The 16,970-nt window shown below is 40.5% G+C and overlaps 1 protein-coding gene across 1 annotated transcript; it reads left to right on the top strand.

The window, feature by feature from the left end:
- The first annotated feature begins 9,301 nt into the window (after nucleotides 1-9,301).
- Nucleotides 9,302-11,368, top strand: gas1a (growth arrest-specific 1a). The gene has a single exon (XM_060845251.1). The coding sequence runs from the start codon at nucleotides 9,969-9,971 to the stop codon at nucleotides 10,797-10,799; it is 831 nt and encodes a 276-aa protein (XP_060701234.1). The 5' UTR covers nucleotides 9,302-9,968; the 3' UTR covers nucleotides 10,800-11,368.
- The last annotated feature ends 5,602 nt before the right edge of the window (nucleotides 11,369-16,970 follow it).

Here is a 16,970-nt window from a genome sequence, read left to right as displayed (position 1 = left end):
GAACCTCATGCACTCTTTGTTACAGTAGAGCAGATTTCAGTACCATAAACCTGCTGTCTGTTTAATATTTCTGACTATCAACACTATGAATGGGATTTGATGATACTTGATTGACTTTAGATTCGAATGAAATTTGATGTCAAATCTGTAGTGAAATTAATTATAAATGTACAGTAGCATCCCAGAAGAATGGTATGGTTTTGCTTTAAGCTATGTATTATGCAAAGCTAGTTGCTAGGCTTCCTTGATACTTCCCCATAATATCTATGGGCTTAGGGTATCTACACCTAGCAGATGGCCCCTTTCACATTCACCAAGTTTCTGCATTAATAGTCTAGTAACAATACCACTAGGCCATTGCACACCTCATTTTGTAGACACTTCATGTCAATTTCATCATTGTCTTCCAGCCATTCTTCCACCACCGCATGTCCTGAAATGCACAAGGGTAGGATTGCGATTATTACAGGAGGGAAAACAGGAGATGCATTTTCATACTATTTGCAGCTTGTAAATCAGAAGAGATTATGAGTTGAGGAAAAAATGGACTGTGAGAAGGAAGTTTCAACATCATCTTCAATAGTTTCAGCCCTAACATTGGACAGTCTTTGCCTTAGCCACTGCAGTGATTGTGTGCATTGTCTTCTGCAGTGGGGGTGGTAGCGATGGTGGTGGTGGTGGTGGTGGTGGTGGTATAGGGTGGGTGAAGACATACGATAGTCTATTATATAAAACAATGTGCTGACAGAACAATTGGAAAGTATCCATGAAATTGGCAAAATCAGCATGGACCTATGAAAGGAAAATTATAATTAACTAACTTACTGGAGTATCCCACTTTTAGGGGAACTCTTATACTTCACGACATCTGAAAACTAATTGACAAAACTAAGCTTCTGACCCAATACTGCAATCTCTCTTGCTTCAACTGTTACCTCAGCCCAACTGCTACTGAAATTCTCATTAACTTCCTTGTAATTTCAATCTTACCTGGCCTTTTATTATCTGTTCTTCATAATTTTCTATTCATTAAAAACCTTATAGCAGATATCCAATTTACATCATTATCATTATTCCTTATATCTTATCATTATTCATATGCTCAAATTCAAAAATAGTATCCTTATCTATAAATCCATTCATGGCCTTTCTTCTGCTTAATCTATGTAGGTAGAGTTGAGGAGCCGCAAAGTTAAAAAATACCATAATGGGAGTTATGTTCAGGTCTCCAAACAGTCATCAGAACTTGTGTCACAAGATGCACCAATTTGGGAGACATAGCAAAAATTCATCCCTCAGAAAAAGAAGCATACTAAAGGAGGATAAGGCAACCTTGGCTGACAATGGAAGTCAGGGTCAGAACAAAAGCAAAAGAGAAAGCATATAATGTGGCGAAGGGCAGTGAACAGGTCAGAGGAATTGGAAGCCTACAAAGACAAACAGAGGACAATGAGAAAAGAAATAAGGGAGGGGGAAGATTAAATATAAGGGTAACGTAGCCAGTAATATTTTAAAAATTGCAAGAGATTCTTCAGATATGTAAAGGGCAAAAGAGTGGACATTGGGCTGCTGGAAAAGATGCTCGAGAAGTACTAATGGGGAGCAAGGAAATGGCTCAGGAAGTGAATAAGTACTTTGCATCAGTCTTCACAATGGAACACACAAGCAATATCCCAAAAACTCAAGAGAGTCGGGGAGCAGAGGTGAGTATGGTGGCCACCACCAAGTAGAAGTTGCTGGAAAAACTGAGGCTACTCCCCATAATTCTGAAAGAGATAGCTGACTGTATGACTCTAATGATCTGGATGAAGGAACTGAGTGCATTCTGGCTAAGTTTGCAGGTGCTACAAAGATAGGTGGAGGAGCAAGTAATATTCAGGAGGTGGGGAGACTACTAGAAGGATTTAGACAGGTTAGGAAAGTAGGCAAAGAAGTGGCAGATGGAATACAATGTGATAAAGTGTGAGGTCATGGACTTTGGTAGGAAGAATGGAGGCATGAACTATTTTCTGAATGGGGAGAAAATTCAGAAATCTGAAGTGCAAAGGGAGTCCTAGTCCAGGATTCTCTGGAGGAAAACTTACAGGTTGAGTCGGTAATTAGGGAGGCAAATACAGCGTTGGTATTTATTTTGAGCGGATTAGAATATAAAAGCAGACATGGCCTTCTTTCTAAAGCTCTGGTCAGAACACATTTAGCATACTGTGAGCAATTTTGGGTCCCATACTTCAGGAATGATGTATTGGCCCTGGAGTCAGTCCAGAGGAGGTTCATGAGAATAATCTCAGGAATGAAAGGTCTAAGATATGAGAACATTTGAGGACTTTGAATCTATATGCAATGGAGTTTAGAAGGATGAGGGGAGGGAGAACAAGCCATTTAGATACAGAAGTGGCTTGAAGATAGAAGACAGAGGGTGGTAGTGGACTGTTGCTTTACAGACTGGAGACCTGTGACCAGCAGTGACCACAAGGACCAGTGCTGAGTCCACTGCTTTTTGTCATTTATAGAAATGATTTGGATGTAAACATAGGAAGTTTGGTTAATAAGTTTGCTGATGGCACCAAAATTGGAGGTGTAGTGGACAGGGAAGAAGGTTACCTCAAAGTTCAATGGAACCTTGATCAGATGGGCCAATGGACCGAGGAGTGGCAGATGGAGTTTAATTTAGACGAACGTGAGGTGTTGCATTTTGGAATGGTGAATCAGGGTAGGACTTAGACACTTAATGGTAATGTCCTGTGGAGGATTGCTGAACAAAGAGACCTCAGAGTGCAGGTTCATGTTTTCTTGAAAGTAGAGTTGCCCATAGACAGGAAAGTGAAAAAGGTGTTTGGTATGCTTGCATTGGTCAGTGCATTGAGTATAGGAGTTGAGAGGTCATATTGCAATGTCATAAACAGGTCATTGTTTAGGCCACTTTTGGAATACTGCATTCAATTCTGGTCTCCTTGCTAGATGAAGGATATTGTGAAACTTGAAAGAGTTCTGACAAGATTTTTAAAGCTGGTGTCAGGGTTGGAGGGCTTGAGTTATGTTCCCAGGAGTGTCAGAGGCTGAGGGGTAACCTTATAGAAGTTTGTAAAATCATAAGGGAAATGGATAGGGTGAATAGCCAAAGTCTTTTCCCTGGGGTGTTGGAATCCAAAACTAGAGGGAATAGGTTTAAGGAGAGAGGGGAAAGATTTAAAAGGGATCTAAGGCCAACTTCTCACATAGAGGGTGGTACACATGTGGAATAAGTTGCTGGAGGAAATGGTGGAGGCTGGTACGATTAAAAGATTTAAAAGGCATCTGGATGTGTATTTGAATGGGAAGGGTTTAGAGGATTATCGGCCAACTGCTGGCAAATGAGACTAGATTAACTGAGGAAAACTGGTCAAAATGGATGAATTAGACCGAAAGTTTTGTTTCCATGCTGACATCTTTATGATTCTTTGACTCTGTGAAGATTTTGCCAACATCAGAAAGTGGGCGGCATGGTGGCTCAGTGGTTAGCATTGCTGCCTCACAAAGCCAGGAACCCAGGTTTGATTCCCGCCTCGGACGACTATCTGTGTGGAGTTTGCACATTGTCCCTGTGTCTGTGCGGGTTTCCTCCTACAAAACAAAGATGTGCAGATCAGGTGAATTGGCTTTGCTAAATTGCCCATAGTATTCAGAGATGTGTAGGTTAGGTGCAGCAATCAAGGGCAAATGTAGAGTAATAGGTTTGGGGAATAGCTCTAGTTGGGTTAGTCTTTGGAGAGTTGGTGTGGACTTGTTGCCCCAAAGGGCCTGTTTCCACACTGTAGGGATTCTATGTAATGCTGTGGAATTTTAATGCCTGAAAGAAATGAGGTGTCTGTCAACACAATTAGTAGTGAGTGCATTAATTTGAAACTGCAATGTCTTGAAAATGTACTGCAGAGAGTAAGTGAATAAATGCAATGATCCAATTCACAAATTCAAAATGTTGCCTGAAAATGTTTACAAATTCATAATATCAGATTGCATTAACAGCTCTGAATTATGTTCTTGGTGAACTGACATCACTGTGCAAATGTTTACAGAGAAGCTGCTTGACAGGAACCAAAGCTGTGTAATTTGCAAAGCCCAAGATCAATGAACTGAAGACTCAGTATCTAGGTGAATGTATTTATTGCAGTGATGAACTTAAGAAGGTTCTAGCTGCTCTCAACAGAGATGTGGACACTGTTGTAATCCTTCAATTTATTTAACTGTTATGTGACCATGCGGAAAGCAGATTTACAGGAGAGGAATTATGAAAATGCCATGCATTTGACCAGACTGCAATCATCACAGCAACTAATTAGGAATTTGGAAAAAAACAGTATTGTGTGACTGATATTGGAATATTCTACTTCTATGCCAAACTATAACGAAAATGTGACTGAAAAGATATGTGAGGAATGCTCCAATTCCAAATTCATGTAAAACAAAAAAACTGCAGATCTGATGATGATATAGCACACTTGAAACATTAACTCTACTTTCTTTCCACAGGTCATACAATCCCTACAGTGTAGAAGCAGACTTTCCAACCCACTGAGTCCACTGAAGAGCAACCCACTCTCCTGCAACCCTCTGAAGAGCAATCCTGCATTTCCCATGGCCAGTCCAGCTAACTTGCACATCTTTGAACTGTGGGATGGAATACACAGGGAGAATGTTCAAACTCCATACGGACAGTCACCCAAAGCTGGAATTTGGGATCAAACTTGGGTCCGTGATGCTGTGAGGTAGCAGTGCTACCCATTGAGGCACCATGCTACTCCATGCTGCCAGACCTGCTGAGTTTCATCAGTAATTTCTGTTTTTATTCTGCATTATGGTTGTGGAAAAGGTCAAGTGAAATTCCATTCAGACATTTGGTAGACTGTGCTCTTAAAAGATGACTAATTTCAAGCAATGTCCCTTCTTCTGGACATTTGTGCAACTTATCAGACATCATGTGCTGACTCATTAACTTGATAAGTGTAAATGCAAAAATAGATTAGATACGGATCACTTGGACAATTTGATGTGCATTAAGTCATACATTTCATCTGTACAAAATATCAGCCTGAATCATGGGATAGCAAATATAGTTAGGTGTGAAAACTTGCCAACATAGGAGTGAATGAATTACTAGAGTTCTCTTTTGGTCACATCCTATCTGTGGTATACATAATGCCACTGCTAAATAGCACCAAGCAAATAAAATTGTTTATGCTAGCAGATAAAATACCTGTAACTCTAAAAGAACATAAATGCACACTTTTAATATCTAATGTTGTGAAATAAAATGCTGTTTGCAGGTAAATGCCTGTAACTGTAAATATAAATGTACATTTTTAATAGTTAAAAAATAAAGAATCCCTACAGTGTGGAAACAGGTCCTTCAACCCAACAAGTCCACACTGGCCCTCCGAAGAGTAACCCATTGCCCCACTCGAAATTGACCTTTGACTTATGCACCTAACTATGGGCAATTTAGCATGGCCAAATCACCTAACCTGCACATCTTTGGACTGTGGGGCGAAACCGGAGGTCTTTGGATTAGAGTGGTGTGGAAAAAGCACAGCAGGTCAGGCAGCATCCAAGGAGAAGGAAAATCGATGTTTCAGGCAAAAGCCCTTCATCAGGAATGGAGGCAGGCAGCCTCCAGGGTGGAGTGAGAAATGGGGGTGGGGTGGGGCTGGGGAGAAGGTAGTAAGGAGTACAATCGGTGAATTGGGGTGGGGATGGAGGTAATAGGTCAGAAGGGAGGGTGGGGGAAGGTAGCAAAGAGTATAATGGATAGATGGAGGTGGGGATGAAGGTGATAGGTCAGAGGGGAGGGTGGAGCGGATAGATGGGAAGGGTGATTGGCAAGTAGGACAGGTCATGAGGACAGCGCTGTGCTGGAAGGTTGGAACTGGAGTAAGGTGGGGGAGGGGAAATGAGGAAACTGCTGAAGTCCACATTGATGCCCTGGGGTTGAAGTGGTCTGAGGTGGAAGATGAGGCATTCATCTTCCAGATGTCGGGTGGTGAGGGAGCGGCGATGGAGGACGCCCAGGACCTGCATGTCTTACCTTCTCCCCAGCCCCACTTACCGCCTCCCCCTCCCCCCACCCCATTTATCTCTCCACCCTGGAGGCTCCCTGTCTCTATTCCTGATGAAGGGCTTTTGCCTAAAACATCGATTTTCCTCCTCCTCGGATGCTGACTGACCTGCTGTGCTTTTCCAGCATCACTCTAATCTAGACTCTGGTTTCCAGCATCTGCAGTCCTCACTTTTGCCTGGATGAAACTGGAGGACCCAAAAGAGACCACACAGTCGTGGGGAGAATGTGCAAACTCGATATACTCAGTTGTCAGAGGCTGGAATCCAACCCAGGTCCCTGGCACTGTGAGACAGCAGCGCTAGCCACTGAGCCACCATGCCACCCTAAAGTAATGAATTTGATTGGCTAAATAGGTATTGTTGCATGTTGTGTTCATACAAGTCCTTGAACCCCAACGGGAGAATTGTGTTGAAATAGTTTTCTCATCACAGTAAGTTCCAAGACTAATCTTCAATAAAAGTCTGTCAGCAAGTGTAATTGTAATAAATAGCTTGAATTATTCACCAACTTCTGTCCAATAGGTTCAAGCAAAGTGCAATGCTGTCAATTACAAAGTATTTTTAAATAACACCAAATTTATAATTTAAAATAATATAGAACTAACACATATGAACTAAAATGCCCTGTTTTATTCAAAACAAACAAAAGCCTGTTAACCAGTTAATTGAAGAAACTATTAATATATAATATGTGAGTGATATTTAATGATAATAGTATAAATCTATAAGCAATGCTTGTTTGGATAGAAATGGTCTGGTGTACCAAACCCCGGGCTTGTTTTAGTGAACTTCCATAATGAGGCAGCCACCTGCAACATTACTTTTACAACCAGGTCAATGAAGTGACAGTAGTAGTTAGACTGTTGTCTTACAAGGTAGTACTAATGCTTGCAATGTTCAATGTAACATCTTAAAATCAAGTAGGAAGAGCCTGTTGGACATTTTAAAACAAGTAAGAAGAGAGTCAATTTTGCAACAGTTTATTACATATTTTATTCTGGTTATTATGATAAATATATAAATATAACAAATGACTTGTTATATTTGTAGAATAACTTCTATTATGGTTTCTAAATCTCTATAAGCAAAAGCTCACTTTTGCAAAGAAAGAAGTGGAATGCAAATGTGCATAGTAATTAAATCCTTTAAGGTATATTTTTGAAACAAATATGGGATAGAATTCCAGGCATAGTTCCCCAATCATTTACTATTATTTTCAGCAAAACCTTGGAAATGTCATTCCATTTGAATCATCGCTGATCTGAAGTTATAGTGCAAATGCAACAGAATTCCTGCAGAAATTACTGGTGGAGTTTTAAAGATGTTTCCAATCACAATCCTTCACAAGCTCAAAGAGACAGACAATCTTACCTGTATCCACTCATTGGCCTGCAGTTCCACAGCATTCTCAGGTTCTGCACTGTACAAACACCACAGACACTGTAATAAGTTCTGAGGCTGTCCTCATCTGCTACAACAAATAATTGCAATATGACTTCTGCTAAAGGTATGCAACGTGGCTTGACTACTCTGTGATCTTCACAGCCTCCAGAAAAATGAGAAAGATTACTGCTGATATGTACAAATATAAATAATTAAGTGTCACATTAAGTAAGGAGTTGAAATGCCTAACTTTGTAATAAGCAACAATAACCTCAGGACAGTGTGTGTGCAGACATACACAGGCTGAGATACATCAGACCTGTATCTCAATGTGTATGTAGAATATTAGTTTTCAGCACAAGATAAAACAGGAACGATATCCTGTTCTCATATTTTCAAAATATCATGTCCTTTTAAACATTTTTATACTTCTAAATCCCTTGTGTCCATTCTTTCAGCCAAATCACCACAGGAAGCACATTCTAAACTACTTAGCAGGGGAAGAACCTTGGATTCATGCCTCTTAGAAAATGCATGGCATCAAATTACATTCATCCGCTTCTGCTTCTTTCACATTCTTAATCAACTGTGGTGTTTAAATAAAGAAACATAGCGTAATTATTATTTTCATGTAAGTTATGTACCAACCTAAATTCAAAATTCTACTCTGCTGTACTTTCCTTAACGAAGTATATCACCTCCAGTTATTCATTATGCAAACATATATTATACTATTTTGATTTGCATGTTTGCACATAGATGTTTTGTTATTATTGCTATTAGTCATGGGTTGTCGTCTATTATGGTAACATGGAATGACTTTCCAATGTCGTTAATTTGTGATTTGTTTTGTGAAAGTTCATGTTTATTATGAAATACAGAGAATGTGCGAATAAATCTGGCAATTATCTGCACCATGTGCTATAGTTCAGTAATTATTACAGGTACCGGTATAGTGTCTCCAAACCTGTCATATTGTCAGGAACCATATCTTGCTGCTGCATTTATTTTCAAATGCATTTTAACATTTTGACACCCGGATTTTAATTTATTTGTAAGTTATTTCCCGTTTTTTTTTAACTGATTTTAATGCATTGGGAAATGTCATCTCTCATCCAGAGAAAAGAACGTGTTATCAGTTGAAGTTTCCTTCTGACAAGAACTGGTGGGACGAAGGCATTCGACTCACCAGTTCTTAAGTGTGGTTTGCTTTTCGTTTCGTTTCTCCCCCAAATACAGGGTACAAACAAAGCCACACGAGTTGTCCCAAATTTGTGAATTAAAATGATTTGAAGGCATCAGTGACGTCATACGCAAAGGGCGGTTTCCATGGAAGTGAACCTACCTGAGGCTGGCGGCCAATCGGAGAGCGGGAGCGAATGTCAATCAGAAAGACAATGAGAATGAATCAATACTGATCAGAGACTCGGGCGGAGAGGGAATGGGATTTATGAATGAAATCGAAAAGGAGGGAACGAGAAAGGAAATGACAACTTTTTGGAAAAAAGTGAACAGGACCCCAATTCTCAAACAAATCACCAGCAAAGCAAAGACAACTAAAGTTCACTCAAACTTCTAATCAAGTTTTATCACGGATTAGATTTTTCATGTTCTACATTGGGCCACACCAGAAAGTTTAAGCATATCAAATCACAGCCCGAAGGCTCAGATAATGCTCGAGAAGAATTGGGTGAGCTTCCGCGTCACTCGTGTTCTGTAAGGATTATATTGAGGCTCGGTGGGAGTGCGGGCGCATTTTTCTTTCAAAACACAACACTGTAACTTTTGTTTTTCATCAATTTGATGGGCAGCTGATATTGCAGCCGCGCGTCTGGCAAAGGTAATGAGTACAGCCCCGAAGGAGGGTGCTTGGAGGGGAGGGGGGCATGCAGATATTGTCTCTCCGAGCAAGTTCGCAAAGGGCCATCAGCCATTCACCGTGGCCCCGGGACAGCGACCACAGGCGGACCCCGGAGCGCCAGGAGGGGGATTGTGCTCACCGTCCGACTGGTTACCATCGCTGTCGATCATAGTGACAGCTCGTCTGTTGCCCGCCAATGGGCTGGCAGGGTGTGGAGCCAAGAACCAATCGTGTCCCGCGGACCGGACCGGGTGGGCGGGGTCAGGAGGCGGCAGTGACCAGGATGTGGAGCGGCTGTTCCGCTATTTGTTTGCAGTTTTGCTGAATAGATAATGAGACGCTGCCGAGGTAATTAGAGCACGCTGAAGGGGTTTTTTTTGTATGTGTGTGGATACGCGGGGAGGAGGGAAGTCTTTCCTCTAAAAAAAGCACCGTAGCCAAACTCAGGGCAGCATTGCCTGCAGAATGTGGACGGAAAAGCAGGCGAGAGGCGCACAGTCTCCCTCACTCTGCACAACACAGTGAGAAAGAAACTCTTGGCTGCAACCGCACGGGACTTCTGAATGGATGCCTGACACCAGCCGTCCCTTATGCAAAAGATTAGCAAACTCCAAAACTTTCAGACACCAAGACGATGGCAAGTCTCGCTGCCTTGATTCGAATCGGAAGCCACCTTCTCGTGTGTTTTCTGCTGGTTTTCAGCAATTCTCAAACGCTCGTTCGCCGGATCTGCTGGCAAGCTATCGTGCAGTGCCAGGTCGAGCAAGATTGCAGCTTCGCGTACGACCAGTATATAGAGGCTTGCAGATCTGTCTTAAACCTGGAGACCAGACGCTGTCCTAGCCACTGCCTTTCGGCTCTTATCCACCTCAGCCACACGCAGAACGGGCCCATGCTCGAGAACTGCGATTGCCTCCAGGACGAGCTCTGCAAAAGGACCAAGCGTGCTATCGAGCCCTGCCTGCCGAGAACCCGCAACCGGGACGGGGTGATGGGTTGTACCGAAGCCCGCCTGCAGTGCGAGACCGACTTCCAGTGCAGCAACGCCATGCGCCGCTACCTCCAGAACTGCGGCAAACTTTTCAATGGCATCAAGTGCACGGATCAGTGCCGGGAGGTGATCGAGAGCATGCTGGTCATCCCTAAAGCCTTGCTCCTGAAGGAATGCGTCTGCGACGGAGCAGATCGACCTATCTGCGAGGCGATCAAGGACAACATGGCCAAACTATGCTTCTTTGGACCTGAGCATAGTTCTGGCAGCAGCGGCTCGGACATGGAGCCAGATGATTACTGGGACTATGAAGAAGATCCAGGAGACAACGTTATCAGTTATGATGATGAGAATAGAGACACATACAGGTACTCTACAAGCGCCAGATCATCCTGCAATTTCCCAGTGCCTAATGTTTTGACTTTGATGGCATCCATTTTACTACTACTACTACTAGTTCTCGGTTATAAATAAACAGTACAACTTTTATTCTTCTTCAATGAAAGAAGCTCTGCACTGCCATCTTCAATATACAAAAGACAATTTAATAGACCTTTATATAAATTTAATTCTGGTAAGATTTGTTTGTATTTTCGGTTGTATTAGAGGTGCGGAATTAATCTCTGGTGCAACTAGTATAAATCTTATATGACTGGGTTTTTTTTAGCCAGTCGTTGCGTGTTTGTGTATAAAGTTACAAATGTATACATTTGGGGAATAATTTATTGAAATATAGACTTAACCACACGGCTATGGTTTAGCATCGAGCTGTGAAAGAATGCAGTGATACATTTACCAGCGAAGTTACAGGATTTCAATACTTATTCTAAAGGGAAATTGATTTATAATGAATTGTCCAGTTGAATAGTCTCAGATGCAACATGGAGATTTCGAAAGGTTGTCTTTAAATATGTATTTTTGGAAATGCAGAGATATAAAAAAAAGGCCTTGATAGATATTGTTCTTTGAAATGACTTTGTAAGGCTGTCATTAACGTTGTATTTTCATAGAAGCCATAAAGAGTCAGCTAGTTTAAAACAAAATTTCGCAAGAGTTGCGTGTCTGTTCAAAGAGTTGAGTGAAAATGAAAATGCTGACGGTTATTTGCCGATGTTTGATAATGTGTCCGCGGACATGTAAGATACTAAGTTTCCCAAATTTCCAGCGCCATCACATTTGCTGTTTTCACAGCTGAGTTGAGCTGTGACTGAGAGTTTCTGCCGGCCTTAGTTTTCTTTTTGCCATTAACTCCAGAAAGCTTTACACAAGTTATCATTGCCGAAATCCTCTTTATTTTTGATATCCTGGTGTAAGAGGATACACTTCATGACTTTAGCTGGCTGACCATGCAGCACTGACTGATATGTTCATTGTACAATATATAATGGGTTTGGGGGGAAAAAAACAATGCCTCATTGTTGCGTATTATACTTCGACTACGAGCCAGAAGCTACGAAAAATTGTGTTTCTTTGCACACTTCCTGATGAGATGCGTAGTGTCAAAAATTTCTTTAGCGTAATGCCCAAACATTCGGAAGGATTGCTAGAAGTTACATTTTTTTTTCTGTGCTATGGACAGCAGATGTTGAATCAGAATACTTTCTGTAAGTTGTACTTTTTACAAACATGTCGAATCAACACAAGAGAAAAAAGTATATGAATGTGTGCATATTTGGTTTAAGTCGCTTTCTGAGGGCGTTCAATCTGGGCTCCTGCCAGGGCTCCTGATCCTTACTCAAACGCCCTTAGATAAATAATTATACTCTTAAGCACCCGTCGAGTGCTGCTATACTTGACCTTGTAAATAGAAGTGTTTGCAGTAGGAATAAACTCCGTCGTTTGAAATCTTTAAACGTTTAGCACAAAGCAGGCTCAGTCCTCTGGGGATTGCCCGTGCCTTCTCAAGTAAGTCGCGCCACATCAGGCTCGCAGAAGTTTATTTATCTTTTCTCTTGCTGTTTATTTTATTCTTTAATGTTGCGGTTGGAAGCCCAGTCAGAAGTTTAACTGTGCCCACAAATAAACTTACTTTGGTTGACGGATTTGTTTAACGACCGCAACACTATAATGCGGATTTTACATAAAGACAGACCTATATGTTTACATCTGTAACCGCTGTAAGGAGTTGTTTGTACACCTAGTCACTTGCACTTTAAAGTGGGCAGTCTGCACGAAAGCAACTTTATTCAGTTCACTGTAAACTGACAGTATTTTTAATCTGTTGCAATTGCCCTTCCGTTCTCAATTTATGAGCATATTTGAATTTATAATCTTTTTTTGTAAATATGGGTTTTCACTCTCTTCCCATTATGTAAATTTCAGTGCAGGGAAAGATACAGTACTTCGAAGAGTAGTTTAATGTCGTTAACTATCGGTGACTTTTACAAACGTATTGGTCTTGTAAGCATATTATGTTTTAAAAGATGACCTGTTGACCCAAAGTGAAATCATCGTTTGCTGACTACTGTCCAGATGCTTTTGGTTTCTCCTCTGCAGATAGTTGAAGTAATGGCTGTTTATGTTAGTTTAAGTAGGTTTAGCATTCCTTTTTTTCCCCATTGAACACATTTTGCAGTACAAGGTACACCGAGAGTTCCCGTAAGGAGTGAAAACATTAGCACTGCAAAGCCTGAGGTCTAGCAACTGGAGTGATAATTAACTCACAGGAAAAATGAGGACTGGTTTACAAACGGCTGTCAATAGCATCTGCCTAAAATAAATCACTAGCCAAACTGCTTTGCAAACGGAGTTGCCGTTGTGTAAAAAAAAAGTGCTTCAGTCTGAGAGTGGCAAGAGACAGGACAAACTGAGAGGGAGACAAGTACAGTGGATGAACCATTCTCTTCATCATAACATAATCGGACAGTCTTTCTTCAAAACCATAGTATGGAAAGTGTTCCTTGTTTTACATGACCTCAATAATTACACCGTTTTTTTTTGTTTTATACATTATAAGATTGAATCTGCTGCTCGTCAGATTCCCATCCTACCTCACGAAACGCAGAAATATTCACAAACTTCTATTTTGAAGCTCCCACCAAAAATGTGCAACCTGTTAAGTTGAAGAGAGAGGGCACAGCTCTGAAATGCCACACTGCTAAATCATCTAGCCAAAATCGTTCCATTCTCCACTATAATTAGTAGATGTTGTGATGATGCGATCAGGGAGTTGTTCCAATTATATTTGTTGCTAAATAAAAGAACAGGTTGATTTATCGATTACTTGAACGAATGCTGCCGGGAGCTATGATAAAATGATCGCACGGCGCCACACAGGAGAGAATGAATTCTGAGTTTCAGCGTTGAGAGAGTGCAAGGACTTTTTCCTCTCGCTCTCTGTGACAGAATGTTTAAGGGACTCCTGAACAATGCAAGAGAACAAGGAGCAGTTCATTTAACTGACAGAGAGCATACAGTATATGGAGAGAGGGTCTCTTGGTCCACTGATCACCCTGGCAGACAGCAGACCTTTTGTATACAAGACACAATGGAGAAAAACAGTACTTGGTGTTTATGAAACCATCATGACAACAACATTGACCGTCCAATCAGCTAACTCGCAGTGACCATTCTCCCACGAGTAACCAGGGCTCCAAATAAATTATTTCAACAATGTTTATTACTGGACCACAAGAGCCCTTCAGCTGCATTAATCGGGGAAGTCGAGTGGCACTTTTGTTATGTAAATGTTAAGCACATAATAGTTCAGTCAAACAATGAGGAGGCACTTCATTCTAGCATACTACACGTCTAGGAAACTGCAGGGAATTATGTGGGAAATATCTACACACTGGCAACCCCCAGTCTCTGGTGCATCATAAATGTATGGGCTTCAGATATTGTTATTGTGGAAAGAATGCTTTCAGCCACCAAATGTTTAGGTGACCCTTTACAAAACCAATACAGTGACACTGCCTGGGGATTATCCGCACAGTGGCAGTCCGCGGTCCCTGTTACATCATAAACGTGTATGAATTAGATCTGCTTATTGTGGAAATGTTTTATTTAGAGACAAAAGAGCTGGTGTGAGAGAAAAATAACTAAAGGACTAAGTGCAAGTATAATGCATTTGACAGGACACTGCAAGAAATGACATGGGAAACACTGGCACCTTGATGGGCTTTGCTCTGCACTTGTCAGATTTATGGGAAAATTGTATTTCAGTCGTTGAAGGAAATGTTGTACCACACAAAGAAGGTGCGATATTAAAAGATGAACGGAGTTATTCAAATATCTATAGGGTGACAGATTTCAGCCATCACCTCAAAAATAGGGATTAGAAACTCAAAATTTGCAATGCGTGTATAGCAAAGATCTTCTGGACTGTTGGGTGAATGATGTAGGTAATATTGACAAGAAAAACAGAAATTGCTGGAAAATTCAGCAACTGAAGATGTCACTGAGCTTAAACATTATCTCTGCTTTCTCTCCACAGAAGCTACAAGAGCTGCTGAGTTCATCCACCAATTTCTGTTCTTGTTTCAGATTTTCAGCATCTGCAGGCTTTGTTTTATTTTGAGTAATATTTACATTGCATTAGGTCATGAGCATGACAAATTCATTGTGCTCAGATCTGACATGTTGATAAACCAAGAACTAATGAAACAGATCACAAAAGGCACAGAGTGGTCAAAGGCATGATATGTGTGAAGCGCAGGGCTGTTATCTATCTTCTCTAATTATGTGCATTTTCAGTTGTGATCAACTGGCAAATGTTACTTCTTCTTACTGAGACAAAAACTGAGAGAAAACAGAAACTAGAGAATTGAGTTGCAAACTTCATGGGATCGTGAAAGCGAATTAGGTTCCACAGACTTTGCTGGAACGACCTTTAAAAGAGAGTGTCAAAGAAGAAAGAAATTAATAAATAACAAGAAGACTGAATGAATTAGAGTGCATTACTCTGGCTTAGAATAGGTACATCACCATAATTTTTCATGACTATACTGTTTTCCTATGCATCTATCTTATTTCAGGCAATGGTAAAATGTACCAGTGGAAGTAAGAAGCAGTTGGGTTTCAAGCTCTAGGGAACTCTTGGGAATTATATGGGAGCTAGTTACTCTGATGTCAACCCTATAAGCCAATATTAATAAATCATATAAAGAAAATAAATAAACAAGAGAAAGATGGCATAACTATTTAAAATAAATGCTGCATTTAATATTTAAACAGAGTGCTTCACACAAGTTCTGTCAGACTACCTCTTTCAATCAACTCAAATAGATACCAAAGAAATATTTCTACTTGCACTGGTCTGTGGTAAGTAGCTTTCATGTGCATTAGTGCTGCACTGTTCTGAAACTTAATGGAGGAAAGAGTCAAACTTTTCATTCATTCTGGGGTTGCAATTGAAATGCACTCTTGGCAACACCAGAATCACTCCTGGAAATCATATTCTATGTACTAGGATAAAGCTCTGTAAATGCATGCTCTCTTCCAATGAATATGGAATGGTTTGAGACCATGCATGAAATCGTCAAAACTTCTAACCAATCAAAAGTACCTCTAAATTGACCATAAAGTGCCCAATTCATCAGGTAGACTACCTGAGTATTCTTAAAATCTGAAAATAATGTGCTAGAGACAGTATCTGTGGATGGCATTATGACAGAAGCAAACTTCAATGTGACTCATCCAGAACTCTGAAGAAGTGTTCAAAATAAATCATTTTAGAATCAGAACTTTAACTTGGCTTCTGTCTCCACAGATAGCGCCAGATCTGCTTTGCTTTTCCTGCATTTTCTCTTTTTATTTCAGTTCGCCAACATTCATAGTGTTTGGTTTTGCTCTTAAAATCTGATTAACAAGACATTATGTTACAAGTAAAGTCAAGCCCACAACAAAGTGTTTTGAGCAGATCTCACTTTATTGTACTCTGGAGTTGGGTGAGAAAATTATGCTGTGTTAAGAATTGTTTTGGTGCAAAACAGAAACTGCAATCTAGTCTCTTATCTGTGATTCATAGACTGGCACCTGGATAACTAAAAACTTGCACAAAACTCCTTTCCACCTATTTCACTGGTTCTAGACGCATCAAACTTGTTTAGAATTTTTCCTTACATCTAGGTGGATGTATTTTTGAATGGATCTAGAAATGGAATCTAAATTTGCTAGCTGGGAAGTTAAGTTGCAAATTAACTTGAACATGAATATTATGGGGCGATGTACTTTGGTAGGGAAAGCAAACCATCCTCTAAACATTATTTTCTTAAGATATTAAAAGGCTACAACAAATAGCAATTTAGAGATAAGAGTGAACGGATAGCATTGCACCTTAGCAAAACAATTAAACATGTTGACAAAGTATCAAGATTTACTTCAAGGGGTATAGAATTAAGCAGACTTGAGTTATCTTGAACTGAGACCAGTTCTAGTCTCTGTGCTGTGAAAGGTACACTGAAGAAATTGCAAGCAAGATTTACAAGAATGGTCCCAGGAGTGAGAAATTAAAACACTTGGGAAAGATTGAATAGATTGTGGTTATTTTTTTAAGGAAAAGAAAAATCTCAGAGGAAAATGAAAAAAAACTTTAAAATTGTTAATGTGCTGCACAGATGATTGTGGAAAGAATGCATTGAAATGTTTCCAGGTCTTTAGAGATGGGCTGCGAGGCAGGGAAAATAATGGATGAAGCTGTTAGGA

Source organism: Hemiscyllium ocellatum, chromosome 2, assembly GCF_020745735.1.
Source record: "Hemiscyllium ocellatum isolate sHemOce1 chromosome 2, sHemOce1.pat.X.cur, whole genome shotgun sequence".
NCBI lineage: Eukaryota > Metazoa > Chordata > Chondrichthyes > Orectolobiformes > Hemiscylliidae > Hemiscyllium > Hemiscyllium ocellatum.
Note: the sequence above shows the minus strand (reverse complement) of the source record. Positions and strands in the feature narration are given on the sequence as shown.

What these genes read in the sequence shown, in the direction of transcription:
- gas1a (XM_060845251.1), top strand. Translation starts at nt 9,969, where the DNA reads ATGGCAAGTCTCGCTGCCTTGATTCGAATCGGAAGCCACCTTCTCGTG.